Source organism: Drosophila mojavensis, unplaced genomic scaffold (genome assembly GCF_018153725.1).
Source record: "Drosophila mojavensis isolate 15081-1352.22 unplaced genomic scaffold, ASM1815372v1 contig_19, whole genome shotgun sequence".
Classification (NCBI taxonomy): Eukaryota; Metazoa; Arthropoda; class Insecta; order Diptera; family Drosophilidae; genus Drosophila; species Drosophila mojavensis.
Window position 1 is genome coordinate 2,956,097 of NW_025318726.1, and position 26,182 is coordinate 2,982,278.

The window sequence follows — 26,182 nt, forward strand, 5'->3', positions numbered from 1 at the left end:
TTGGTCTGAGGGAAAAATAGAAAATTTTTAATACAAAACTGAATATTTATAAAAGAAACACTTTTTCTATTTTATCATATTTATTACAAATTTTCATTTTCATTTTAAACTTTAAGCATAGAATGGAATGACACATAATAATCTAACAGAAACACAGACATTGCATTATTGGCTGAGCTTGTCACTTTGACCATATATGTATGATGTACGAACTGTATAAGGTTTGGCAAGCCTAATCCCACCTATAATATTCTTTTCTACAAAAACAATATACCCTCAATTCGTTTCTCTCAATAGGTTGAGTAAGGGGTATCATAATCATACAAATTGCAACCATACATAAAAAAAAACAAATGCGTTGTTTGTTAACTTTGTTGTTATTGTTACTGCAGTTCGTGATATTTTGCCAATTTTCACTACTTTGCATTTTCTATGTATGTATGAATATACAGTTAGCACTGGTAGACAAACACACACACACCTTCCCTCTCCGATGACGATGTCCAATTTGAACTGTACTGAGGTTTAGCATTTTGATGTGAATAGAAATTGCATACGAAAATTACGAGAAGATGAAAGGAAATCATTTCTAGATACTGTGAGCGAGAGAGAGTGAGGAATTTGCAATGGAATTCGAAAAAAAAGAACAGTAATATGCGAGACCGTTCAGTCCATATATATTGAGAATACAAATGTTGTGAATAGTTGTGTACATATAAATAGAGATCAATCCTAATAACTAAAATATTTTATTTTATATTTTTGCAAATTTATTGCTGGACGTTTCGTCGTAGTAGAATTAGCCAGCTTTCAATATATTTGTTAGTCAAGGAAATCGGCCCTAATTTGCTTTATACATGAATAATAAATCATCAATTTTCATATTTTCCACAATCTGGCTTTAAACAAGCGAAATTAGGTGTTGGAAAAAGCGCAATCAGCAACACTGATACTATTATACAACACACACACGCATATGTGGACACACGCGCAGGCAAACAAACAGGCATCAGCTAAAGTGTGCTAAAAATAAGTCTGGGTGCAAATACACGTTAAACACAAACAAAAGCCAAATTCAAAGTAAACAAAGGAAAAAGCGAAAAGCAAAGAAATAAATAAAAGCAAAAACAAAAACAAAAGCGAAAAGCTCAGGTCAAATATGCAGCGAGAGCAAAAGACAAATACATGCAAAAAATGAGCACTGCGAAAATACATACTGAATTAAAAGCACAGAAGCAGCAACAATAACATTGCTGCTATTGTTGTTTTTGCTCTGCTGCGTGTCTTTACACATTGCTGTGTGCGGCGATAACGATAACGAGGGCGATAACGACAGGTGCTCCAATGTAATTCCATTGAAACCCACGCGTCATCCGACTGATGATATAAATACATATACATATGTATGATGATAAGCGACTATTTGTGCTAAATTATGCAAGCAATGTTAACCACTATTTTGCTGCAAAATTCTCACAGTTACTAACTGAAATTCAAGTTTTTTATTTATTAATGTTTATTTTTAACACATATTTATTAATATAAATTATTTATTATATAACACAATCAGAATGTGGACTAATTGGTAACCTACCAACTTCAAATTCGAGAGTATGAGAAGTTCACGCACTTTTGGCATTTACATACGCGCACACACGCACACACAGACAGGAGCCTGTCTACAGCGCCCACGCCGTATTGCAACAACCAATGAAAGCTTTGCTGCAGCATTAACAAGAGCAGCGGCTGTGTGACGTCAGCGCTACGACGAACACATTTGCCGACTGACCAGCAACAGCAAAAACAACCACAGCACCACAGTTACGCACATATACTACAACGGAAACTACGATGCGCTACGCTTCGGCTATTGCCGTTAATTATTGCTATGTGGTCGTTATTGTAGCTGTATTGAATTTGGTCATTCATGGAGCCGCTTGTTTTGCATGCGTGCATATAGATATATATGAATCGATGTGTGTGTGAATGTGAAGCCTCGCTTGCTATTCACAATAAGCCTAAAAGGCAACAGCAACAAAATTGCGCGCCATTGGAGCGCAGAGTTGTAAAACGTGTTTTTGTTTTCCTGCTGCTGTTTTTGTTGTTGAAATTGCGTAGTTTTTTTTTTGCCTTTTGCTTTCGTTTTTGACTGCGTCAAATAAGGCAAAAACAAATATATTCAGACAAGTGTATGTGTGTATACATCTAGATATACATATTTACTAAAAAGATTTCTCACAACTTATGTATATACATAACAATAGTTGACCTCAGACAACAAACATAAAAAAGCTTGTTTTGATTTTTGATAAAAGCTTTTGTTTAATTTATTACGAAGTTTATCACTCCACTGATAAATAACATAAATATGTGTGTTTGTGCAAAATTGCAAACATATTTTTACGCAATTTTTAACTATTACACAAAAATTTACACTCACACATAAGCTGCACTCATAAAACATACAAAGTGAGAGAGAGAGAGGGAGAGAAAGAGAGACGACTGCCAAGGCGCGCCCTATGCGTGGAATGCGTGTAGATGGCAGATAGCAAAAAAAAAAAATTGAGAGCATGAATTTGCTTTAGTTCTTATTGGCACAGCAGCCTGGCTGATTGCCTTATCCTTTTTGTGCTAGTGTTCGTCACTTTCACCCACACAAACGCCTTTACGCACACGCACATAGACAGACAGCACGACGCGCAAAAAGGGCGTTGGGTAGTCCTTACGTCAAAACAACACCATAATATTACACACACAGAAACATACACATACATACTATCTTTCTCATTCACATTACATTCACATTCACATTTGAAGGCTTACCTGATTCCTATTGCTCTGCTGCGGCGGCTGCTGCTGCTGCGGCTGTTGTCTGGCATTCCTCTACGCCTTTGATGCTGCTGCTGCTGCTCCGCTTCTGTTGTTGCTGCTGACGACGAAGTCGACGCTGGCCGACCATCAAGCAGCGATCATACACATGCACATTTTGATTTTGAATATTATAAATTATTTATAAACATTTGCACGTACACACACACGCTGGCACACACTGATATATTTATATATACATATACACATACATATATATATGGCCCAACTTGCTGCTGTTTTTTGGATGGAATTTTCTACACTTTTTCTGTTACATGCCAGACAACTGCTAGGTTGTTTTATTTTTCGCCGAATGCCCGTGCAGTTGGTTTTACTTCTATTAGTAACACGTTTACACACACAACAATTTTTTAACGCACGGAACGTACTAATTTTACAGCAACATGAAAAATAAAGCAGCCATCTTTGCCCAGTATTAGGATTGTTGATATTATATCGATATCACGAGTGCGATAAATGCGATATGTGTGTTTTTATTTCTCAATTTTGACTGTCTAATTTACATGATCTATCGAATTACAAATTACGCCTTTCACAGCTATCGATAAGTCATAGCGCTGATGGTCGTGACGTCATGACTGAGTAAATTGTTCTATTGGGTAAATTTGCATGTAATATTGCCTCTAAGTTGCTAGTTTAATTTAGTAATATACAACATATATAAAAATTCGTTCAATTCAATTGTAATGGCAGGTATAGCAAATGTTGATCTTAAATATTTTCAAATTTGCAAATAGCGCCAAAGTTTACTACTTAACAAAAATCTTAAATCACACGAGCTGACGTTGTTTATTATTAAGTCTAAGTTAATATGTTCACTTGACAATAATTTTGGCCGCGTGAACTTTTGTTGTTCATATATTTTTAAATAACATATTTTTCATTGAAAAGCAGTGTGCTGTTAACGAGAGGACTAACATTGCTTGAACAATTTTACTGCAGCCCTTAAACTAAATCGATTGCCCACATCATATCGAGTCGGTGGTATCGAGTAAAAAAGCGAAGAAGAAATTTTTTTGCAAAAACGTCTTGTGAGCTAAATTTGGAATTGCTTATTGTTAGTTACTGTAATTTACGATTAACTTAGTAGGCATACGTTGAGCAAATGTCGCTTTTTCGCAAACCCAAGAAAATACAGCGACGGGTGTTCTCCAGCAATGCAGACGAGGACGAGGATATTTCGGCTGTGGACATCCATGGAGATTTGGAAACGCCCCCACCCCCGCCGCCAATAATCTCCTCATCCGGCAAACGTGACAAAGATAAAAGCAAAAAAACAATTCGACTATCCGATGACAGTGGAGCAGTATCTGGCGGAGCTGCCGTCCAACACAAACCAAAAGCTCTTCTCAGCTTTGCTGACGATGGTTAGTGAAATTCCTCAGTTCTTCAATTAATATTTCATATTTAGTATTGATTAATCCATTTATTGATGCAGAGGACGATGGAGAAGTGTTCCAAGTGCGCAAGTCGTCGCACAGCAAGAAAGTAATGCGAATGCTGGACAAGGAGCGTCGCAAAAAGAAGCGCGAGGAACGAGCGGAAATAGCGGGACACAGCGGACACATTGGTTATGAGAATGGTGGTAATACACAGCATTTAGAGTCGTCCAGTGCCACTTCGGCTTTGGCTTCGGCCTCTGCTTCGGCTTCGGCTTCGGGTTCTGGTGCTGCTGGTTCAGCCAATCTCTCTAGTAGATATAAATGTACTTCGATAGCTAGCGACAATGCGAGCGTACAAAGTAAAAGTAAAAAGTGTGATAATGATATGATCCAAACCGAAATACGCACAGACGACTTTGTGGTAAGGTTATTATTATTCAATTTCTTATAAAAAACACAATTATTTACGTTTTACGTACAAAATCAAATATGCATAAAATCAATATGAAGTAGAGTTCAGTATGAGAAAAATTTTATAATCATGGATAGTTCTTTGGCTTGATTGTTGCATATATAATTAAAAGCATCGAATTCGATTTTAAAATCCAAATTAAATCCAAAATAATGAATGCTACAGCCATAAGACGAATCCTTGCCTGTAATTTTATAATACATATTGTAAATATGTTTTTGCCTATGATAAATTTCAAATGCGTATTTAGTTATTATTTTTAAGCGAACCATTGCAACGTAACTAATTCTTGCATGTTTACTAAACCCAAAACACAATTCGAGATTAGATTAGAGGTGAGATGTTACATGATATACCATAACCTGTCTCGGACTGTGTACAAATTTGTGTTTTATGTATTTAATCTTGCCGTAAATGCATTCAATAATGTATTATATTAATCTTGCTCCAAAAATTTAGCTTGTGGTCAAGAAGTCGGAAACCCCAGATGTGCTATTAAATGGACGCGCCGCTCTTTGTGCTGGTCGAGACGATATGAGCGATGATGATGAATTTGATGATGGCGAGAGCGATAAGACGCGCCATCGGTTCTCAAAGCCCGAGCACTTGAAGCAAATGCTTGAGAGCGGCTCTATACCAGATGCTGCAATGATACATGCGGCACGGAAGCGTAGACAGCGGGCCAGAGAGCAAGGTAAACACCTCGATAATCTACTGTTTTACATACACATATGTATATTATTAAATGTGAACATTTCTCCAGGGGCTGTGGACTACATACCTATCGAGGAGCCGAAGGAAACGCCAAAGCTGAGTACACGCTTGCCACGCGAGGATGTGGAGGGCGATCAGTCGGACGATGAGGAGCGCATGGATATGAACGACATAACGGGTCGCAAGGAGCGCGAAGAGCGTCGCGAACAATTCTATGCCGTTGAGAATGATTGTATGTAGTAGTTTAGATAGCTAATGCTTTCTGTCCAAGACCAGACGACGTTTTTATGTTGCTACGATTGATGTGGATATATTGCCTAATATTTCAATATGTTCAATTCACTTTAGTAACTGAGGAAGATTCCGATCGCGAAATGCACGAATGGGAGAATCAGCAAATACGTAAAGGCGTTACGGGTGCTCAGCTGGTTCACGCCCAGCATGAAACTGTGCTATCGCGGTTCATGATCAAACCGGCAGCGAATAGTGGAGCAGATGATGGAGCTTACGAGATGGATGTGGATCCAGTGACGCCATCGACTGCGACATTGCTGGAGCAGGCTTATGCGAAGACCAACCTGGACAAAAATAGTATAATGGCAGCCAGCATTCGTGCCACTCTCCACAAAGCCAAGCGAGAGAAAACGAAGGCAACCGCACTGCGTACTCCACAGGAGATGCGCTCCACGATAGTAATGCGTCTTACGGAACTGCGAGAGCGGAACGATGAACACAATGCGAGCATCGCGCGCATCGAAGCGGAGCTGAAATCTTTGAAGCTGAAGCAAAGCGAGTGCAAACAGAATGCGCCCACGGCGGCGGCTAAATATAAATTCTATCAGGAGATCAAGTGCTATGTGAACGATTTGATAGATTGTCTGGCAGCCAAATCTCCGGTGATCAACGATTTGGAGAAACGCGCTCTGCAGCTCTACAGCAAGAATCAACGCTATTTGGTTAATCGAAGGCGGCAGGATGTCCGCGATCAGGCCAAGGAAATGGCGGAGGCTTCAAGTAAACGAACCGAAAATAATTTGCTTATATTAAAAAAATTAATCTACATTTAATTTATATTCGTAGAACCTGTGCAAGCGGCAGCACGTAAAACGCCGGAATATGAGGAGCAAGTGCGCCGAGCAGCTGAGCGGGAAGGCCGACGCACGCGTCGACGTTGCGAACGTGAACGGAATTATTTATTAGCCACCCACCTGGATGGCATGTCCAGCGATGACGAGATTGCCGATCAACAACAGGAACAGTGCGCCGCGACGAAGGCCCTGATCGAAGCGCAAGCGGCAGAGGTCTTTGAAGACGTCAACGATGACTTCTGCAAAATTGATCTTATACTCATGAAGTTCTATGCCTGGCGTAAGACAGACATGGCTTCGTATCAGGACGCCTTTGTCAGTCTCTGTCTGCCCAAACTGCTCGCACCGCTAGTGCGTCACGAGCTCCTGCTCTGGTCCCCGTTGTTGGAGGAATACACAGACATTGAGACAATGAATTGGTATCAAGCCTGTATGCTCTACGCCTGCCAGTCGAATGAAACGGTTGAACAGCTCAAACAGGATCCAGACCTCAACCTTGTGCCTTCGCTTATAGAAAAGATTGTGTTGCCCAAAGTGAATTGTAAGTGGTACAATTATAATTTTGAGTTGCTTATTAATTGTGCTTTTTTTTTATTGAATGCTTAAGCCCTGGTCGCGGAATGCTGGGATCCATTGTCCACGACACAGACGCTTCGTCTTGTCGGCTTCATCAATCGCCTGACTCGTGAATTCCCGCTCAGCAGCAGCAGTAAGCAACTGAAAAAGCTTTTCGAGTCAATTATGGATCGCATGCGACTCGCACTCGAAAATGATGTTTTCATTCCCATCTTTCCTAAACAGTACGTATAACTCTATTTATAATATGAATGTATTCAAATTGATATACAATGTTGATTGTAGGGTGCAGGAGGCCAAAGGCTCGTTTTTCCAGCGTCAGTTTTGCAGTGGGCTTAAACTGTTCCGCAACTTTCTTAGCTGGCAGGGCATACTGGCAGACAAGCCCTTAAGAGAACTGGCTATTGGAGCTCTGTTGAATCGTTATCTGCTAATGGCCATGCGCGTGTGCACACCAAATGATGCTATTAGCAAGGTCTCGATTATTGTGAATACTCTGCCAACGGTTTGGTTGCTGACCAACAGTGACACACTAAAGAATTTGGAGGTGTTCATTAGCTATATACGGCAAACGTTGGACAATTGCGATGCAACTAACCCGCTTCTCATGTATGTAAATGGAAAATAAGAATTTACCTATAATGAGTTAATATGTATATTTACTTTTAGGCAATCCTGCGACAAGGCGAAGCAGATACTACAAAGACTACACAGCTTATAAAATGAAATGATTATACATTTATCAGAATTTATACTTAGCTCAATGAAGGCTATTTTGCTTTTGATATGTCGAAACACAATCAAAAAATCCAGATAAACAAAAATGGAAGCATAGCAATACATAAGTCCCTCATTACAAAACTTTGCTCATACTTGACACGAAATAGGCGTTTAAACTATATGAATCCCGATTGTAAATACCTTTCTAAGCATGTTTATTGAAATACTTGAATTTCTATGCTTTTGTTGGTTAGACAGAAAGGCTATGAAAAACAAATTTCAATTAGAAAATCTAGTATATTTGTAGGATTGAGCGTTTCAATGGCGACAAATCCTTGTGTTTCGATTGGAATGATACAAAAGTGATAAAAATGCACTCTTTTTATTTAAATTTATTCCTTTTGCAAAAACTACTTTCATTGTATTTAGGACACTTTCGTGCATAACAATAATAAAAACAATTTTTAAATTATGTACACATTACTTAACAATTCCAAAATACATATTACTTCATGCAGACCATAACCAATAAAAGTGCAATTTCATTTGAACATTTATCCAGAGTGTGTTTACCGTTTACTGAACAATTTTTATTCTAGTTTATCGAATAAAAGGTTAATCAGCCTTGGATACAGAAACGCGGGAAAAGTTCTGGGCGAGATCCACAACTTCCGCTTGCAGCGTTTGCAATTGTTCGTTGAGGGACTTGGATTCCGGACTGTCCGTAGTGCCTTGTTGCAGCATTTGCAAAACAAGATCTGCGAAGGATTTGGATCTTTAATATTTAAGAACGTAAAAAGAAGTGCAATGCACAAGCCTTACCATGATAACGCAGAAGGAGCGCATTTTGTGACTCATTTAGAGTCGGTCGAATGTGTTGCAGAATGGTCGAAACGAATTTGCCGGACGCGTGCAATATGCAGCCTGTAATTGTGGTGAAGAGTATCAGTGCAGCAAGGTGAAGTAAGAGAGCGGGTTCACGGCATTCTGATAGCTGTTGCATGAGCTTCTCCTTGTGACTGACAATCAGAGCGCGATCCTTTTTCTTGTCGGCCTTTTTAATGATCATGCTGCAGGTTTTTAGCACCGCCTCCGTAGCCAGTTCAAAGTCTTCTATGCTCTTGTTCAGCGCTTTGTTTTGTTCAAGTAGAGCATTGCGATACTGTGCATCTATTTCGTGGATAAGAGGTTATATGAAATATGTTATATATATACATATATTATAGTATTATTTGTTATTCGATATGATTTTAGTTACCACACTCTTGTATTAGTTTGATACGTTGATCGACGTTTAGATTGGTCATCTTGACAGACAAACTGCATTCGGCTGCCACATAGAGGGTCAGTTCGTTGCAAATGTCGTTGCCCAAGGACTTGAGCAAGTACTTGATTAGTTGCGCTTGGGTGTCTGTATTGAACAGCTTTATACCCTTCTCATAGAGGCGTAGGTCCACTAGTAACGTGTTCACGCGTTCCTGAATGGCAGCATGAGTCTGGCGTCGATTCGTTTGGGGTGTTGCCTCATACAGTTCCTGCGCCTTAGCTAAAGCAGCCTGATTCAATTGGCTATAAATGTGCAGACATCATTAATAATAGACGAAAAAGAAAGTTAGTGTGGTTAGCATACTTCACGAAGAGTCCAGCAATTGGCTTGGCAAGATGTTCGAGTCCCTCTTCCTCCAGCGTACTCTTGATTCGGTTTATGACATCTGAACTCTTAACCAATTCTAAGGGCTTGACGGACTTTCGCGAACTGCCCGCAGATTGTTGAGTTGTCTCCTCATCATCGTCACTGTCATGATTGTGAGCCGCCGCGCGGCCTCGCTGATGCTTCTTGGTTGACTTGGTTTTCGTCTCCCTTCCCTGCGCACCGCCACCCGCCTTTCCAGAGGCGGCTTTCTTCCGGCGCTCATCACGTTTGTCCACTTTGCCATCGTCATCCGCATCGAAGTTGGCGCTCGAATTGCTGCCCTTCTGCGCCAGCGTCTTTTCCACAATATATTGCTGATAGGCACCGCTGTCGATGGCTGCTTTGGCCAGGGCGTGTGCCATGTCGTGACAAGGTTGTATCAATTGAGTAAGATATGCCTGTGAGAAGACTGCAAATGGAAAGTGAGTATGGTGATACACTAGTAAGTCAATAAACGAATGTATTACCAATGCTCTGCAGGTAAACAAATTGGCTGGGATTGCAGTGCTTCTGGGCCATCACAGCGTCGAAGGCTTCCTCGATGTCTTCCTCTGACAAATTCGATGGCAATATGGTAGCCAAATCAAGATATTGCTTCGTTGCACTGCACTCATTCAAAGCAGATACAACTGTAAGCTCTATGAGATGTGCACCGAGTGCCACACGCTTTAAGAACAGGAACTGCTCGTTGGGGAACTGTTTGCGAATGTAGGCTTTGGCATCGGATATGCCCAGCTTGTTGATGGCCTCGTATTCCAGGAAGCTATTCTGTTTGTAGAACGAGTTGACCCACTCCGCTTGCGTCTTTGCATAAATATGCGGCACATATTGAGCGTTGGCCTGCTTCGATGTCACCTGACCAGCGGGCATAATCTCATCTAACAGCGAGTGAAAGATTTTCTCCTGCACATTGATCTGCTGCAAGATTACGGACACATTTGTGGGCTTGGTGATGGCTGCTAGGGCGCCGCGTATTTTCGCTTTGCAGCGTTGAATGTACGCTTGGGTAAAGAACACGCGCGGGTTGGTGGCGTCCTGGCGACCCTTGATAGTCTTGCCCAAATGCTTCTCCATCACATTGTGTTGCAGAAACTCCGACGGCAAATCAAATTGGGATGTCAAGTCCGATATGGAGATTTCGCCACGTTGCGACAGTTTTTCATTGATCTCCTGTGCAATATGCGTGATGTAGTCCTCATCGATAAGCTGTCCCAACATCAGGTGGATCTGTGGATTATCTGCTGCAATGCGCTCCGCCAGCGCCTCAATCCGTGAAAGATCCACATTAAGAGTTTTGCTGACCTCCACAAGATTGGCTCGACCTCCATTTGCATACAGCTCATCTTGGATTTCGCGTTCAAGATGTTCGGGTGTTATGTACTCCTTTCCGTCATTTGTAAAAACAACATCCAGCAGCTGCTTCTCCAGCAGCAACGTAACTATTTCAATGCAATTCCGCTCCGAGAGCCTGGTGAAAGATATAAATATGCATGCCAGCTGTTGAGCTATATACTTTATTAGTTGTTTTCCACTTACTTTTGCAGCGTGGACGTTAGCTGTGCCTTCTGGAAATCGGCGGCTAAACGTTTTATCTCGTCCCAATCGCTGCTCATTTTAAAAAATTTATTTTATAATTATTGCAATTAATCTTATTGAAATTGATCCAAATCAGAAATGTGACGCGTCAACAAAAATCTATTTCTATCGTTAATTTATCGATAAATCAATTTATCAGCTGTTTTGCTCTTATACAAATTTTTTAAATCAATTGCCTTATTATTTTAAATTACTTAAAGAAAATTTATTTTTGTAATAAATTACTATTTGTGTTTAAATGAATATTATCTTCAGATTTTGTATTTTAATTATTTGATAGGCTGCCATAATTTAACGGTTTGTCAATTTGCAGGCAATCAGCTGACTGACTTTTGCTATAATTTTGGTATTTTGTGAACGGCCAACATACGGTCACACCTCTCAGAAGGATTATTATATTTAAACCAACTTTGGATTGAATTGTCGGACATAAAAATATGTAAATTGATAAGCATGTGTGCATAAAGCAAGCGATGTATTACAAACACTAACCCTGCGAATATGTCGATCTCAAAATTATTCGTGAAAGTTTTCAATGAAGACATATTTGAGAAATTGGATCAGGATAATTATAACTCTGACTTGGAGGATGATTTGGAAGGAGCCAATTGTTCGACCATACCCGATCCGCGATCGCCAAAGCTAGAAGAGCTATCCGTGACGAAGTGCGTTGCAACAGTTGTCAGTTGTTTAGCGATGAGGACAATACTTATATCATTCACATCCTTTTCAGGCAGATGACCATTGTGCGCAACTGGCTGGACGACAAGTTCCAGCAGATTCAAACGGACAGCAATGAGGAAATACGCAAGCTCTATGTGGAGACAGAGGCGCGCATCGGTCCGGAACTGGCCATATTCGATGTGGACTATACCACAACCGTGCGTGTGTCCACTGATAGATTGGCCTTACGTTCGCAAGGCAGTTTCAATACGGTGCGCGCAAATTGTTGCGTTTACGGTGGCCGTTGGATGTATGAGGTAATCATATCGCTATTACGGTCCAATAGTTGGGCATGAGTGGCGAGTTTCGAGTTACGCATGGTGGTTGCTTGGCCAACGGTCAATGACACTGAACAGGAATAAACAGTTTCGGGAGACTGGGCAATTATCGATAAAAGCGTTATCGACATTTTGTAATTGGAGCCTTCTTCCTTCCTCCCTAGATTCAACTACACACAAAGGGTGTCATGCAAATGGGTTGGTGTGGCAGCACCTGTGGCTTCAATGAGAATAGCGGTGTAGGCGACACTAAGCTCAGCTACGGCTATGACGGCAGCAAACAACAGGTCTGGCACATCTCTACCAGAAAGTATGTGGAAGTCTACCGTAAAGGTTGCTTACTAACAACAGACTCCTTGTTAGGTACGGCGACAAGTGGCAAATTGGTGATATCATAGGTGTCACCATTGACGTCGATAGGGAGATAATTGAATATTATCGTAACGGGCGTTCTATGGGCGTGGCATTTGACAAGATTCAGCGGGGACCGGGAATCACATTCTTCCCTGCCATTTCTCTGGGCTACACACAAGGCGTGCAGGCGAATTTTGGTAACCGACCGTTTGTCTATCCAGTTCCCGGCTTTCAGCCACTGATGGCCCGGCCCATTCTGAAGCTTCGTCGTGCAAATTTAATTATGGACTATCTCGTCAATTTAGCCGGTATCTTCTCACACTATAACGCACAGGCTGACAAAAAGGACGAAGTGCCTGGCGAAATACGCGTGTCAACGAAGAAGACAGTCTACTGCATTTTCGCAACGTTGCTTATTGAACGCTTTACGAATGAGGTATTCGATCCCTACATAATCGAGGATGTCCTGCTGACACGGATAACGCATATGACCACGCTACAGGCTGAGAAGGAAAACCCACATAGTGTACTTAAGGGCCTATTGTCCCTGCTCTGGAACTTCATGGAGGCCGATGAAGTGAAGTTTGTGCTGCGCAAGCTTGTCAACGCCCTCTTGGCCACCTACACACATACCGTGCAGGGCGTGGACTATGAGAAGCATCGGCAGACGTTAAACGCCCTCCACTGCATCTGTTTGCACGAGCAATCCCGTAAATACCTGCTCGAGAGCAAACTGTTCAAGAAACACTGGTAAGTGTTATAAATCGGATAATTCATTTTGATTTAAATGTTTATATATAAATTTATATATTTTCTAAATATTTTGTAAGTTTATTTATGATTGCTGTTATCATTATACCCTGAACCCATTTTCAATGGGAAATCAGGGTATAATGGTTTTGTTGAAATGTATGTAACAGGCAGAAGGAGGCGTGGCAGACCCCACAAAGTATATATATTCTTGATCAGGGCGACGAGCTGAGTTGATTTGGCCCTGTCCGTCTGTCTGTCCGTCTGTCCGTCTGTCCGTCCGTCCGTCTGTCCGTCTGTCCGTCTGTCCGTATGTATGAACGCGTCGATTTCAGAAAATATAAGAGCTAGAGACTTCAAATTTTTTTTAAAATGTTCGTAATTACAGCGCGCATATCAAGTTTATCATTAAAAATCGATAACTCATCCCGATCTTTTTTTATCGATAAAAAACCTTATCGAAAAGCAGTTATAAAATTATATCTTCTACACCTTTATTTCTAGAGTCTCCAAAATTTTAATGTATGCTTATATGCAATTTATACAATTTCGGTTTTTGTTAAAATTTACCCCCCCTCCTTAAATTCACCCCCTCACCCTCACTTTTGTAAAAAGCGTATTTCAAATACTAGAGACTTGTGCTTTGGCAATTACATTCATATCCATGTCATAATCATAATCTGAAAATTTCATGAAGATCGTACGTCCACAAAAAGTTATTAAGCAATTAAGTTCTCATAGTAAGCGCTCACTGCCGCCCATGCGTGTTTATGCTTGTGTGTGTGTATATGTATGTAATTGTTTGTGTATGTGTGTGTGTGTGTATGTGTGTATGTATGTGTGTGTATGTATGCCTGTGTGTGCGTGCGTGTGTGTGTGTGTGTGTGCGTGTTTCTTGTGTAAGCTGAAAGACGCGAAAAATTATTGAAATAGCTATTACTCCAAGGGTTCAGGGGATCTCGTAGTCGAGTAGTCTCGACTAGAGCTTTCTTACTTGTTTTTTATTAGGGTTAAGTTATACAAATTTGAATTTTAGATAGATAATTTATTTTTATTCTTATAATTTATGAGCAATTTTAATGTTTATATTTTTTTAAATTTTTATACAAATAATTTCGGTAAAAAGAAATAATTTTGTTCAATTACAAATCGATTTTATGCTGATGATTATTATTTTTATTTTTTAAATTTAAATTTCATTATATTAAAAATAGAAATTATTTAAAATTAAAATTTCTTTCTTAAAATCTAGCCTTGCCTTCTTTTTGTATATACATCCGTTGGAGTTTTATATAATGGAGGAACTACTGCCCGACTATATGACCTGGACGGAGGGAATTGATGGACCTAAGGATAAGTATTTAAATGCTGTAGAAAAGGTACGCAAGCTCACAGAAAACCTATACGCGGCTCAAAAGGACCTGCTCAACACGTTGATGATAAACTCAGATGGGGGACCAGATTCGCCTTCTAGTCGGAAGCTGTTTCTAAGCAAAATGCGACGCTATGTGATAGACCTAAGCATGGAGCAGCGGGTGAGAAATGGACAATGCAGCCACTTTAAGTGAACTAATTCTTGCGTGTTGTTTCAGCCATTCCATGCCTTTTTCTTCATGCAGTCCAGCATACAGCATCCGCTAGATTCACCGGTGGCTCTGGCTTTCGTCTGCATTCTAATCGATCAGGTGCGCTCTCTGTTCAAAGAGGAGCTGCCCACTCACACAATGGAAGTGAATGCCGATTACTTTATTGATGGCACATTTGATTATATGCACTTTGATCGCGTTGGCGGCGTCTTGTCGCATCTGCGTAAGGTCCACAGATCGGACATTGACACATACCTGGGCACAGAGCGCACTCAGCAAATCTATGACGAAGATCGCAACTCCGTAAGAGTTAACGAAGTGGGTATGTATGATGAGTGCATTGGATTTACTTTCCATTTTGATGATATACCACGTTTTTCAGATACTACGCTCTACCTACTAGGCGAGAATATTAACAATGTTGCGGTCATTGGACACACACAAGGTGCCAATAATTCAACTTTTACCCATTTCCTAAATCCGCGCACACCTCAAACTACGGATGCAGGCACCGGCAACTTGGCTTCCGAAGCGAGTCTGTGCGAGCTGCTAGACATTTGCGTGCTCTTCTACTATTCCGCAGGACACAAATACATTGTTAAGATAGCGTCTGTACGGGATGAAATAGCCACACTCAATGAGGTGCTCAAAGAGACGAAATACTATCGCGAAGATATTGAACGTCGGCTGCTAGCACTTGAGCAGCATACGAGTGTCTGCATGAATGAGAATCATCAGCATGTGATGTCTGAGCTACGTTCCAAATTCAGTCAGCGGCAAAATGTGTTTGCGGTGAGTGAATTTACTAAGAATACTTCATTGATTATTGTAGAAGAATATTGAGTGCTATTTGACTGGTGCACCCAAGGAGTTCATTTATTGACTACAACTTATCAACTATATACTTTTATCTAACATAATCCATAAATTTCTACAGACTCGGTCTATATCTCTTGCACGGAAACAAGTTTGGCTTCGAGCAGTAGCCCTAAATAATCACCGACGCCTGTTGTTGATATGGCTATTGGAACGAGTTTTGCGCTCATTATCGGTAGGCAGTTCATATAAATTGCATTTGATTTATTTAAATTAAATTTGTTCCTTTACAGAGCGCTTCGAGCGTGGGTTCACTCTTTTCGTTTGTGCCAGAGGTTTATATAAATACCTTGCCTATTCTGTTGGACAGCGTGATGGACTTCAGTCATCACGATATGTGTACACAGTTTGAGGTGTCGGATGCCGAGTGCAGTTTGAATTCGGCGGCAGAGTTTTTGGCAATCCATTCGGCGGACTCGCGTATTGTGCTTGCATCGTGCAAGGACTCTCTGTTGCAGGCTCTCGGCACCCTCACCTGCCACAAGGCGGGTGTACGTGCTCTCGAGCGTAGCTCAAAGCGGGCTCAATCGTCTTTAGTGCGCGCTCTTCTGCGCCCCTATGAGAACCGTGCATGGGGACAAAGTAATTGGCTGCTACTGCGATTCTGGTTAGGCGAGGGCTATGCTTTCAAGGATGCACGCCAGCCCAGCGTATGGCAAGGTGGCTCGCAGCCCCTACACCAGGGCCTGTGCCGAAGTCGCTCGAGAAACGAAACGCATACTGGACTACTGCACAATGTGGCGCCTGCAAATCCCTCAAAGCATTTTCAACGCCTGATTGGATCCAAGCTTTATGAGGACGAGCCGTTTGCCACGACTTTTATGAACTCGGTGCTGAGTCAGTTGAACTGGGCCTTCTCTGAATTTATATTGCTGCTGCAAGAGGTAAAATGTTGAGCTCATAAAAGTTTCCTTTTCAATTACATTCACATTCATTCGTTTTAGATACAAAATACGGCCCAGCGGCAGGAGAACACGCTCTTTGAGCCGAAACAATTAAAGATCTGCTCCATGTGCTTTGAGCTTACTGTTTCGCTGATGCGTTGCCTGGAAATGATAATAACCGTTGCGCCGGACGTTGTGACAGACGAGTCGCGCCCGAATAGTGACTTGCTATTGAATCGTATTTGCCAGCTTATCAGTCAAGTGCTCTCACGTGTCACTGTCCCACCTGGCTGCTTTCAATTTGTGGTGGACATGTGCTCGGCGGATCTGAATGCTGTCACCCACTTTCCGATTATTACTGCCGCACTGGGTATTCTGATGGCACTGATGCGCGGTGAGTTGGACAGTGATGTGACCCCACAGAAGGTGACTCGCATATCTCGCGCCTTTCTCACCGATCCCAGTTTTCAATTCGCAACGCTGGAGTTTGCGCTGGGCGAGATACGAACGCCGCTGTTGGAGCAAAAGGAGATACCACGTGGCAACTTCGATCCTTCGTCGCGCCCACACATCGATCCGCTGACCAACGATGTGCGCCTGCCCCATCTCAACAACTCGAAGCGCATACGCGCAGATCCACCGATCATTAAGTTCGCGCTGTCTGACTGTTAGTTGTGATCCCACTTTGTAGATAGTTTCAGCTTAAATAACTAATCATCTCTTTCAGATCCGACGCATATTTCCCACGAAGAAATCGAGGATGTTCGCCATCTAATTGAATGTCTGCGCATCAAGCAGAGCCTGCTCTCAGATATAACGCTGCCGTCGGAGGACTCGCTGTGTCCCATCTGCTGTGCCAAGCCAATCACTGCCGTGTTTACGCCCTGCAAGCATCAATCCTGCAGCGACTGCATCATGCAGCACATGATGAACTCCAAAGTGTGCTTCTATTGCAAGACCACCATACAGACAATCGAACTGTTGGATGGCACCCTCATCTACTCCAATGATGAAATGCTCGCTACCGACAGTGCTTAAAAAACAGTAAAGACCCACCGCAGTACACAAAAAACGTCTAGTCACCTTTGAAAAAATTGCTACGCTTAACGTGTGGTGGTTTACACAGAAGTACATACATAGCTATATATTTTTAACTTTAGTTATTCATTTTGCATGCTTTTTTATGCTTGCAATCATTTGAGATGTGATATGCTAAAGTGCAATTTAGACAGCTCTATTAACTAAAACAAAGTACACACTAAATTAAATAGTAGGCACATTAATATATATTGATATATATATATATATATATGTAATATGTGACCATTTTATGATCTTTGGTTTACACAATTATTTTGATTATTATTTAAGAGCAAACAAACTTCAAAATTCATATTTATAACTATTATATTGTAAGCAGAGAAACTATTTCTAAAATAGTATGCATTTAAAATTCATAACAAACAGTGGAACTCGTCTTTAAGTACAATACAATATTTTTCCTCTCTCCTAAGTATTTTAAGATTGTACGATTGACATTTATTTAATTACAATTCTTCAGATGGTCTCGTTTTGGGTTGATATATAGAAAACAAACTTCAGATGCAAACCGGCTCTTAACTTTTAGACTTAACATATATAAATATATATTGCTAAGATCTGCCTAACAATTATAAGTAGAATTCAGCGTTGCTTTCGCCTTGTGTTCTATTCAATATATGCTCGAATTGTTGAAAGTACGATCTATCTTTATCCACAAATTAAATTTATGCATTTCTGGAAATACAAATATAGACTTTGAATTGCATTTTTAGAAAAATAATCAATTGAGTATGAGTTTTGGTCTTTCTAAAGCAATTACTACTTGAACTGGAACACGCGTAGTATAATACAATCAATTTATTTATTTAAATATATGCAGAGTTCAATATATTTGAGCACATTTATGTCTACGTAAATATAAGTGTCAGGTGGTGTCGGGATGCGTGAAGCCTTAGTTTCAAAGTTTCGTTTGATATTTATTTATTTATTTATTTTTTTTTTGTATTCGTATTGTCATCTTCAAGAGGTTAAGAAATTTGTATCTTGTGTTAACATTGATTAAGGTACATTTACAAATCTGTATTTAGCTATTGAATTTGAATAGTTTCTACAGTGTTTTTAATAGACATGGACATACAAACCTTTTCACTAGCTACAGTCATTTATGTATGTGTATATGTATTTGTATTTATGGTTTAAACAAACTGCATACATAGGCGTGTGTATGTGAGAGTAGCTTGAAATCTTTCTGGCCGTAAAAAATAAATAGCTTAAATAAAATTATATTACAGTAAATATAGCAGAATTTAATAAATTACTATAATTAAATCATTTAAATCGAACAAGTAATTTTATACTAAATTAATATTAATTTTAAAAATTAAAAGTAAATTTCATTGTCATTAAAAATTACAATATATATTTAGATATATGTATATATACTGCAGCCAGTATAAACGAGAGTAGGTATACATATGTATGTATGTATATTTGAATAGAAGAGATACATACACATATATACTCTCGTATATGAGAATCAACAGTTAACCAGCTTACAATTGCTGACTATACTCTAGAAAAGCACATTGACATAGAGACGATATGACTGGGAGTCGGAGATTTCCCTATTCGAGAGGTCTACAGCAGGTTGCAGGCATTGGAGTGCATGCGATGCGAGTGTCTGCCGTTGCCATGGCCTCCGAATCCGCTGCAGCACTGGTGAGTAATGGGACCCGATCTGCGTGCGTGCTGGAAACTCTGGCTATTGCTCATCTTTGGCTCGTGCAGCGTGTGATGGCAGCTGGGCGCATGACTATGTCTGCAAAGATTTGCATGAGATTTGCACACGTCACATGTCAGAAAGTGGCTTACCCATGGTTACAAATGCTCGAGTCGGATATGGAGCTCGGCATCATGCGACCCATTGACTGTGCTGGTGGAGGTGGCAGAAATAGTGGACAGCCGCCTGCAGCCGGGTCATCGCCACCGCCGTCGTGTCCAAAAATGGCAAGACGCACGTTGGCCGCTTTGGCCACCGACTGTGACTCCACTTCCTGCGCTTCCTCAATCATCTTGTCCAGCTTCTCCATGGCCTTTGTCTGCTTGGCAGCGAGGAAAGCTTTCCGCGCTGCCTTGGACATGGAATGGGGTCTAAAACAAAAATATATTTCGATTAATTAGCTCAGCTCAAGTATTTGCTAAATCTCACCTGGCCGGCGCAGAGCTGGAACGATGTGGTGGAGGTGAATGCAGAGAGATCGATGACATTGAATCCTTACTACCTGGTCGGCTGTTGCTGCTGCTCGCATGCACCGCGGCTGGCGCTGTGCCCACCCCGTTCGGCGGCGACGTGTTGCGGCGCATAGGACAAACTTTCGGAATCGAAGCTCCTTCAGGTGGAGCCCCTGAAGCCACACAGACGTCCTTGGCTGTCGTCGCAATAGGCACGTTGATTGCCTCCAGGGTGGTGCTGGTGGAAAATGTGATTTTTCTGATTAGAGTGAAGTCGGTGTCGTTCCACATCAAGTAGTCCCACTTACTTCAACTTGGTGGCCTTGTCCCGCTCCAGAGATGCGTTGGATGTGGAGGGCTTTATGCTCGCACTGCTGCATGTGGCCGATTCTCGTGCCGGCGCAGTTGAGGGAGGCGTCAGTTGATCCATGGCAGCCAGCTCCTCGGGCGTAAACTTGTCCGGGTGACTGGGACGTGGCTTGGGCGGGGCACTGCCGATGCGGAAGGGTGGTGTGGGACTACTGAAGCCACATGGCGACTCACAGTTATTGTTGTTGTTGCCGGTGAGTGGGCCTCGGGAGCTCTGCAAGTCCTCGAGAAACTCCTCGGTGTCCAGTATAAGCGAGCCGAAGATGTCGCTGGGCGAGCGCATGAAAACGTGACCAGTGGAATTGGAGCGGGATTCGCGGCGCTTATTCTGCTCTGGATAACAGGCGCTCGTCCGCACTGGTGAGTTGGCGATGCTTCTCCTGGCCACGTCCTTGAAAGTAACCGGCGAGTAGATGCGACTGCTCCGCTCATCAGCTGCAGACGTTCCGGTGGCTCCAGCATGATGAGTCAGAGCCGAGGCAGCCACCAAGGCACCGCTTGCTCCCAGCACCACGTTCGACATAGCCGCCGGTGGGGCTTCGGCTGTCTGCGCTGCATTGGGTGTATGTGGCTTGGACGCTGGCAGAATGGCCTTGGGTATGGGTGTAAGCGGCGGTGCCGCGGACATGGGATTCAACTGCAGTCCAGAGGTGAGCTGCAGCGGCAGGCGATTTTCTCGGTCCTCCAGCCAGTAGGTCTTCATGGTGCCCTTGCCCTTGACATCGATTTCGCCGCGCTCGAGTATTTTGTAGCTGGGTCCAATCAGCACCTTTGTGGACTCCGATATGTGCACCTTCATGGCAATGCTGGTGGACTCCATTCGGGAGGCGGTATTAACGCTGTCGCCGAACAGGCAATATCGCGGCATTTTCAGGCCCACAATGCCGGCGACAACGGCGCCCGAATGAACGCCCACGCCTACTCCGAACGAACAAGAGAAACGTGTGAGATATAACGAAGTTAGGGACTCTTATATAAGATAAAATGGTCTTACGAATTCTCAAGTGCTGTCCCGTTGAAGGGTCCTTCAGATCGGTTATGGCATCGACCATATCCAGCGCCATATCACAGACTCTCTCGGCATGATTCGCATCCTTGTCGGGTGCTCCAGCCACTACCATGTACGCATCACCAATTGTTTCCACTTTGTAGACCGAATTACGCTCGGTGAGCGTATCGAAGATTGAGTACATGGCATTCAGCATCGATACCACTTCCATGGGCGTAATGCGACTGCAAATCTCCGTAAACGTGACTATATCCGAGAATAATATAGACACACTGTCGAACATCTGCAGTTGGATTGATATTCATATTACTTTCACTTGATCTGCAGCCGTGAGAGGAATTTTGAAGCAATCTTACCTCACAGGTATCTATGGGATTCTCGCCGCGTCTCAAACGATCCGCCACCTGCTTGGGTATCATCTGATATAGGAGCTCATCGGTGCGTCGCATTTCCTCGTCCAGCTTACGCATAGATTCCTCCAGTTTCTTGGACTTTTGCTGCTCCTGGTCCAAGGCCAATTTCAGTTCCACGGACTGTTGTGTGCCCGCCAGCATGAGATCTCTGCTAAAGTCGTGCATGGACAGATCGTTGATGTAGAGACCAGTTGTGATCAGAGACGTCAGATCTGGCATCACTGGAGTGCCCAGGAACATTATCATTCTCCAGTTTTCCATATAAACCATTTGACCTGCAAGATTCTATGTGTATTAGTCAGTGCTTATAGAGCATTTGAAGTAAACTGAAGATAAGATATAATACCCTAAAATCGTTGAAAATGGGAAATTAGGCTAAAATGGTTGCTGACTATATATATTCTTGATCAGGATGTCGAGCTAGGTCGATTATTATCTTTCTGTCCGTCTGTCTGTTCCTTTGTTCGTATAGATATATGAATCGATCTCATTACTGATAAAAGCTAAAGTCTTAACAAAATAGATAATCTCTTTAATGCAACCGATTATAGATATAACATATCCGAATTTAATTATCGAATTATACGTCTTTGGAGCTCAAGTCTACATGCATAATATACAAATTTATGCATATTTTATAAAATTGAAGGTCAGTTGAAAATATATCCATATATGTGAAAAAGTTTTAATTTGGTCTAAATTGGGAAATTTTCAATCGAATGCGTAGATCATATCCTCTAAATTTCTTTAAAATCCATAAAGTAAGCAAGTAAGAACATTGCAACATCCCATCAGCAATTTAGTAGCTGAGTATTGTAGAAAATTCAGCTTTTTCCGATTTGCCACGCGTCTACTGGGTGTAGACACCTCATTTTTGGTCAGTTCTTAGAACGAGCTAACGGTACCCTAACTGCAAAATTTGAATGCTTTCGCTCAAAAAATGTGAATATTACAGGGTATGTTTCGACATGCCCCGCCTCTAAAGAGGCGTAAAATTTTTTTTTTGGGGCATAGATGGAGGAGGAAAGTGCATTTTTCGATCGGGAAAATTTTGACCCTTTATAAATCGGTGATATACCCGAGTATGTGTTCCAAATTTCAAGTCTCTGCTTTAATGGCGCCGAAAAAAGCTGCGTTCATACGGACAGACGGACAAGACGGACATTGCACAAAACCAATATATGTACTAATTCACTTTTATGAATGAATGTAATAAATGATTTGTCCCATTTGATTATGAACTTAAAACTTTTTTCCAAAATATTTGTAATATTTACTATTCTCTGCTATGATGAAATCATTAATGCGTTAATTTAAAAACTACTTTAAACTGATTTACCTTTTAGTCGCAGAGATTTCTCCGGCTCGCTGCCATCATCATGCAGCAGCAGATCCTCATTTTGGGCATCCAAACGCTCCGTAACTGGATCCACGGTAACCAGCTCGAATATGTTGTTCGTGCGATTGAGTATCTAATGGGGGATAGTAGAGGAGAATGTAGGCAGAGCAAGCTGAGACAGGGGACTAGCAAAGCACATACGGTTTGAAATTTGAATGCAATTAGCGGGCGCACTAAGTCGAACCAGGCTGTAATCTTCTTGCCTAGCAGCTCGGGCAGTATAACCATCAAAGAGTTGCCAATGCTGCGCACCACCATGTCGGCGCTGCAAGCAGGGATTAGAGTTAGTTGTTGCTAAAGCCCTTTGGAGATTTATGTAATATATTCAGACAGCTCTGCTTACCCAAACACGATGCAGAACGGGAATATCTCGAAGAGCACGTGCGCACTGATGGGCAAGTGCTTCTCCTCGCGGGTCATGGCCAGGGAGGCGAGGGTGAATGCGCGATTATCGAACGTCAGCTGAAAGGTCACGTGCACCGTATCAAACAGAATCTCCTCACGGACCAGCTCAATGTGCATCTCCTTGTGGTAGAAGTAGCGCGCCACCTCACGTATCTGCCCCATCGTGTAGTAGACAAAGCCCCGCCTCTTGGACCTGTAGTGGAGTGTGAGTCCCTGCTTGGTCTCGTTCTCGCATATGAAACTGGGCGCACGCATGCGTGGGTATGAGAACTTCAGATACTCATGCAGATTGTCGAGACCGTTGAGAAAGTCACGCATGTGCCGCCCCAGCACAGACAGCACTCGATCGTAACCATATTGACCCACAAAGCCAACAAAGTAGACGCCCAAACGGTCCATAAACTCGCGCTCCGATACTCCCAGAACCTAAGCAACATATGAAATATGCAAAAGTGGATACATATGAGTTTAATGAATTGTTATTTAGAATTTGTATAAATAAATATTTTTTTTTTTTAAATATTTGATAAACCATTTGTTTTTTTTTACTATCAATACATAAGTATATAAAATATGTTTATAAGTATGTGTTACATGTTATAAAAATAGATTTTATTTATTCATTTTAATCAAAGTAAAAAAAAAATATATATATATATTTTTTATATTCAAAAGATTTTTTAAACAGGGTTTTAAAATTTATATAATTTAATTATATAATATATATTAATTAATTTATATAATTTAAATATTTTTTAAATTTACATTTATTAGCATTATTATAAAATTTTATTTTTCAGTTTTTTCTGTTTTTTGTTTAACAATTAATTTGTTTTTTTTTTTCGAAATTTTTTGCTCACCGTTTGCGCTTTCTTGGCCAGTTTTTGCAGCAGATTCTCGGGGTACACCTGATGGACACTGAACGAAGGCGCATCGATACCCGCCTGTCGTCTGATGTCCTCCCATTTCTCCTCGCCGTACACAGATTTGATGTACTCGGAGAGGTTCTCCAGCAGTAAGCCATACATCTTAGCGAAGATTCGATTTAATTAGCCCTATTTGGTTTTCAGCTCAGTTAGCGTCTGGCATTTTTAAAGAATTACAGTAGTTATGACCTGTGAATAAATGGATCGGTAATTAATTAACTTTTAAATAAGGTTACAAAAATTGGCCTTTACTCGTCTCAAACTGGGCTAAACTAAATTATAATCAATCGAGCTTGACTTGGGACAGCACTTATCCTCGATGAACATAAAATGTGCCTCATCTTCTAATTTTATTGTCCACATTACCTCTTTAAAGAGATATAGATTTGACTCTTGCTTTTCGAAAATATCAGCTAAGCTCCTTAAAATCCAAGCTTGTTTACATTTTTGTTCGGTTCATCGCAACAAACTCGAATTGATTTAGCAGATTTCTCACATTAAGTATACGCCCCGTGATGCTTTTCAGGCAAATTGCATTAGAATTTGTGGTCAGCACCGGGTGGCTTCGGTTTTCTGGGATAACTGTGTATATTGTGGGCAAATCCCCGGAGGCAAGCGACCAACCAATGTTGACATTTTTGCAATGCGCCAGACATTTGGCGCCTCATAATTTATGTCAGCCGCAAAGCTAAATCCAATGATTTTTTTTTTTCATGTTGCCTCTCGGGAAATATGTCAATAGATTGGCTCATCTTTTGATGCGAGGATTTCATCAGCTTGTGGTTTAAATCAACAATTGGGCGGCCAAGTGATAGAAAATTTGTGATTATTTGTCTAAAACTGTTGACTTTTCATTTGGCATGGCACGTTTTCAAGATTCGCTTAGTCACGATTCTTGAGGAAACAGCTAACAAAATGAGCATGCCAATACCTTAGCCTAACCACATCTCAATGATGGATAATTTATGAGTTTCTCAACTTCAAGCAATCGATATGAACTCTAATTATGGGTTCTATTCACAAACGTGAAATGGGTCTATTGGTTTCAAGCAATGTCAGCCTTGCTGTCTGTCCGTCTGGCAGTCAGTCCATATGAACGACAACTATTTTATTGGTTTTGGAGCTGGAGAATTAAAATTTAAAATATATCCCTATTCGATAGTGTTAAGATTCGCCAACAAGTCGACAACTACTATATATACATATGTATATCTATATATGTATATACAAAATAAAGTTGTGTTATGTGTTACAACACTTATAACATGAGATCTGCTGGACCAATTTTCATTGTTTTTGATTTGTTGGATTTGTCTCAACCCTGATTAGGAGAGTATATCTTAAAAATATTTAAAAATGGACGAATACTTGAAAAACGCGTTGTTTTCCCGAAAGGTTCTTTAATTTCGGAGCTGTCAAATTTTCATTGAGAATTTACCCAGTAGCACATTTGATCAATACGTGAATGAATAAACTATTATGTGTATTTTTTTTTAAAAATATTGAAAAATTTTACGCGTGCGTTCAGAAGGAAAATATCTCGAAAGTTCTGGTAGGAACTGTTATATTTGTTTGTCTTAGACATTAATTTCTTTTTTTTTTTAATTTTTATTCTCATTCTGTATGTTTTCAGCATCATTCATCATAATAAAATACTTTTATAAATCTATCTATATTAATATTTTGTTGTATTATTGTATTACGTTCATCAAAGCCTAAATTAGTTCAGCTAAAAGGCAACACGACATTCTTTGACTTTTAGGAGGTACGAAGTTATGTATATAATTGTAATTCTCAGTACCTCTCT

At 41.1% G+C, this 26,182-nt stretch overlaps 4 protein-coding genes across 12 annotated transcripts in view; 2 read left to right on the top strand and 2 right to left on the bottom strand.

Annotated features, from left to right (window-relative positions):
* Positions 1–3,816: 3,816 nt before the first annotated feature.
* Positions 3,817–8,398, top strand: LOC6572237 (PAX3- and PAX7-binding protein 1). 5 transcript variants are annotated; one of them, XM_015166290.3, is made up of 10 exons: positions 3,817–3,920; positions 3,980–4,256; positions 4,328–4,692; positions 5,203–5,437; positions 5,507–5,689; positions 5,806–6,471; positions 6,538–7,086; positions 7,153–7,345; positions 7,407–7,730; positions 7,791–8,398. In XM_015166290.3, the coding sequence occupies exons 2-10, from the start codon at positions 3,995–3,997 to the stop codon at positions 7,840–7,842; spliced, it is 2,829 nt and encodes a 942-aa protein (XP_015021776.1). In that variant the 5' UTR covers positions 3,817–3,920; positions 3,980–3,994; the 3' UTR covers positions 7,843–8,398. The 5 variants fall into 5 exon arrangements, with proteins under 5 accessions (XP_015021776.1, XP_015021777.1, XP_043863689.1 ...); XM_044007754.1 differs by having other exon boundaries at positions 3,856–3,920; positions 3,977–4,256; XM_001998343.4 differs by having other exon boundaries at positions 3,861–4,256.
* On the bottom strand, positions 8,208–11,236 carry LOC6572236 (E3 UFM1-protein ligase 1 homolog). Its single transcript, XM_001998342.4, has 6 exons — positions 11,071–11,236; positions 10,002–11,002; positions 9,472–9,943; positions 9,100–9,410; positions 8,664–9,011; positions 8,208–8,599 (listed from the first exon to the last, which is right to left on the bottom strand). Exons 1-6 carry the CDS (start codon positions 11,145–11,147, stop codon positions 8,457–8,459), a joined length of 2,352 nt encoding a protein of 783 aa, XP_001998378.1. The 5' UTR covers positions 11,148–11,236; the 3' UTR covers positions 8,208–8,456.
* A 254-nt stretch (positions 11,237–11,490) lies between these two features.
* Positions 11,491–18,403, top strand: LOC6572235 (E3 ubiquitin-protein ligase RNF123). 2 transcript variants are annotated; one of them, XM_015166289.3, is made up of 11 exons: positions 11,491–11,795; positions 11,864–12,110; positions 12,296–12,441; positions 12,495–13,235; positions 14,488–14,770; positions 14,828–15,143; positions 15,225–15,613; positions 15,759–15,872; positions 15,931–16,581; positions 16,642–17,248; positions 17,309–18,403. In XM_015166289.3, exons 1-11 carry the CDS (start codon positions 11,632–11,634, stop codon positions 17,617–17,619), a joined length of 3,969 nt encoding a protein of 1,322 aa, XP_015021775.1. In that variant the 5' UTR covers positions 11,491–11,631; the 3' UTR covers positions 17,620–18,403. The 2 variants fall into 2 exon arrangements, with proteins under 2 accessions (XP_015021775.1, XP_001998377.1); XM_001998341.4 differs by having other exon boundaries at positions 11,492–11,795; positions 15,204–15,613.
* Positions 18,404–19,046: 643 nt separating this feature from the next.
* LOC6572234 (soluble guanylate cyclase 88E) overlaps positions 19,047–26,182 on the bottom strand; it is a 50,824-nt gene continuing 43,688 nt past the window's right edge. For 3 of the 4 annotated variants that reach the window (XM_015166282.3, XM_044007572.1, XM_044007573.1), the window contains exons 3-12: positions 24,310–24,564; positions 23,388–23,875; positions 23,186–23,309; positions 22,985–23,117; positions 21,589–21,920; positions 21,218–21,515; positions 20,163–21,141; positions 19,832–20,113; positions 19,495–19,773; positions 19,047–19,441 (exon numbers count right to left, since the gene is read on the bottom strand). In XM_015166282.3, coding sequence (XP_015021768.1) covers positions 19,261–19,441; positions 19,495–19,773; positions 19,832–20,113; positions 20,163–21,141; positions 21,218–21,515; positions 21,589–21,920; positions 22,985–23,117; positions 23,186–23,309; positions 23,388–23,875; positions 24,310–24,477 — 3,264 coding nt within the window. In that variant the 5' untranslated portion in view covers positions 24,478–24,564 and the 3' untranslated portion in view covers positions 19,047–19,260. The remainder of the gene's footprint in view (positions 19,442–19,494; positions 19,774–19,831; positions 20,114–20,162; positions 21,142–21,217; positions 21,516–21,588; positions 21,921–22,984; positions 23,118–23,185; positions 23,310–23,387; positions 23,876–24,309; positions 24,565–26,182) is intronic. The other variant, XM_044007574.1, reaches the window with a different exon arrangement.

Coding starts and splice junctions, on each gene's coding strand:
- LOC6572235 (XM_001998341.4), top strand. CDS start 11,632: ATGTCGATCTCAAAATTATTCGTGAAAGTTTTCAATGAAGACATATTT. Junction 15,873..15,930: donor GAGTTTTGCGCTCATTATCG/GTAGGCAGTTCA, acceptor GTTCCTTTACAG/AGCGCTTCGAGCGTGGGTTC. Junction 17,249..17,308: donor TAAGTTCGCGCTGTCTGACT/GTTAGTTGTGAT, acceptor CATCTCTTTCAG/ATCCGACGCATATTTCCCAC.
- LOC6572237 (XM_015166290.3), top strand. CDS start 3,995: ATGTCGCTTTTTCGCAAACCCAAGAAAATACAGCGACGGGTGTTCTCC. Junction 4,693..5,202: donor TACGCACAGACGACTTTGTG/GTAAGGTTATTA, acceptor CCAAAAATTTAG/CTTGTGGTCAAGAAGTCGGA. Junction 7,346..7,406: donor ATTCCCATCTTTCCTAAACA/GTACGTATAACT, acceptor TGTTGATTGTAG/GGTGCAGGAGGCCAAAGGCT.
- LOC6572236 (XM_001998342.4), bottom strand. CDS start 11,147: ATGAGCAGCGATTGGGACGAGATAAAACGTTTAGCCGCCGATTTCCAG. Junction 9,012..9,099: donor CAAACTAATACAAGAGTGTG/GTAACTAAAATC, acceptor TCCACGAAATAG/ATGCACAGTATCGCAATGCT. Junction 8,600..8,663: donor GCTCCTTCTGCGTTATCATG/GTAAGGCTTGTG, acceptor AATCCTTCGCAG/ATCTTGTTTTGCAAATGCTG.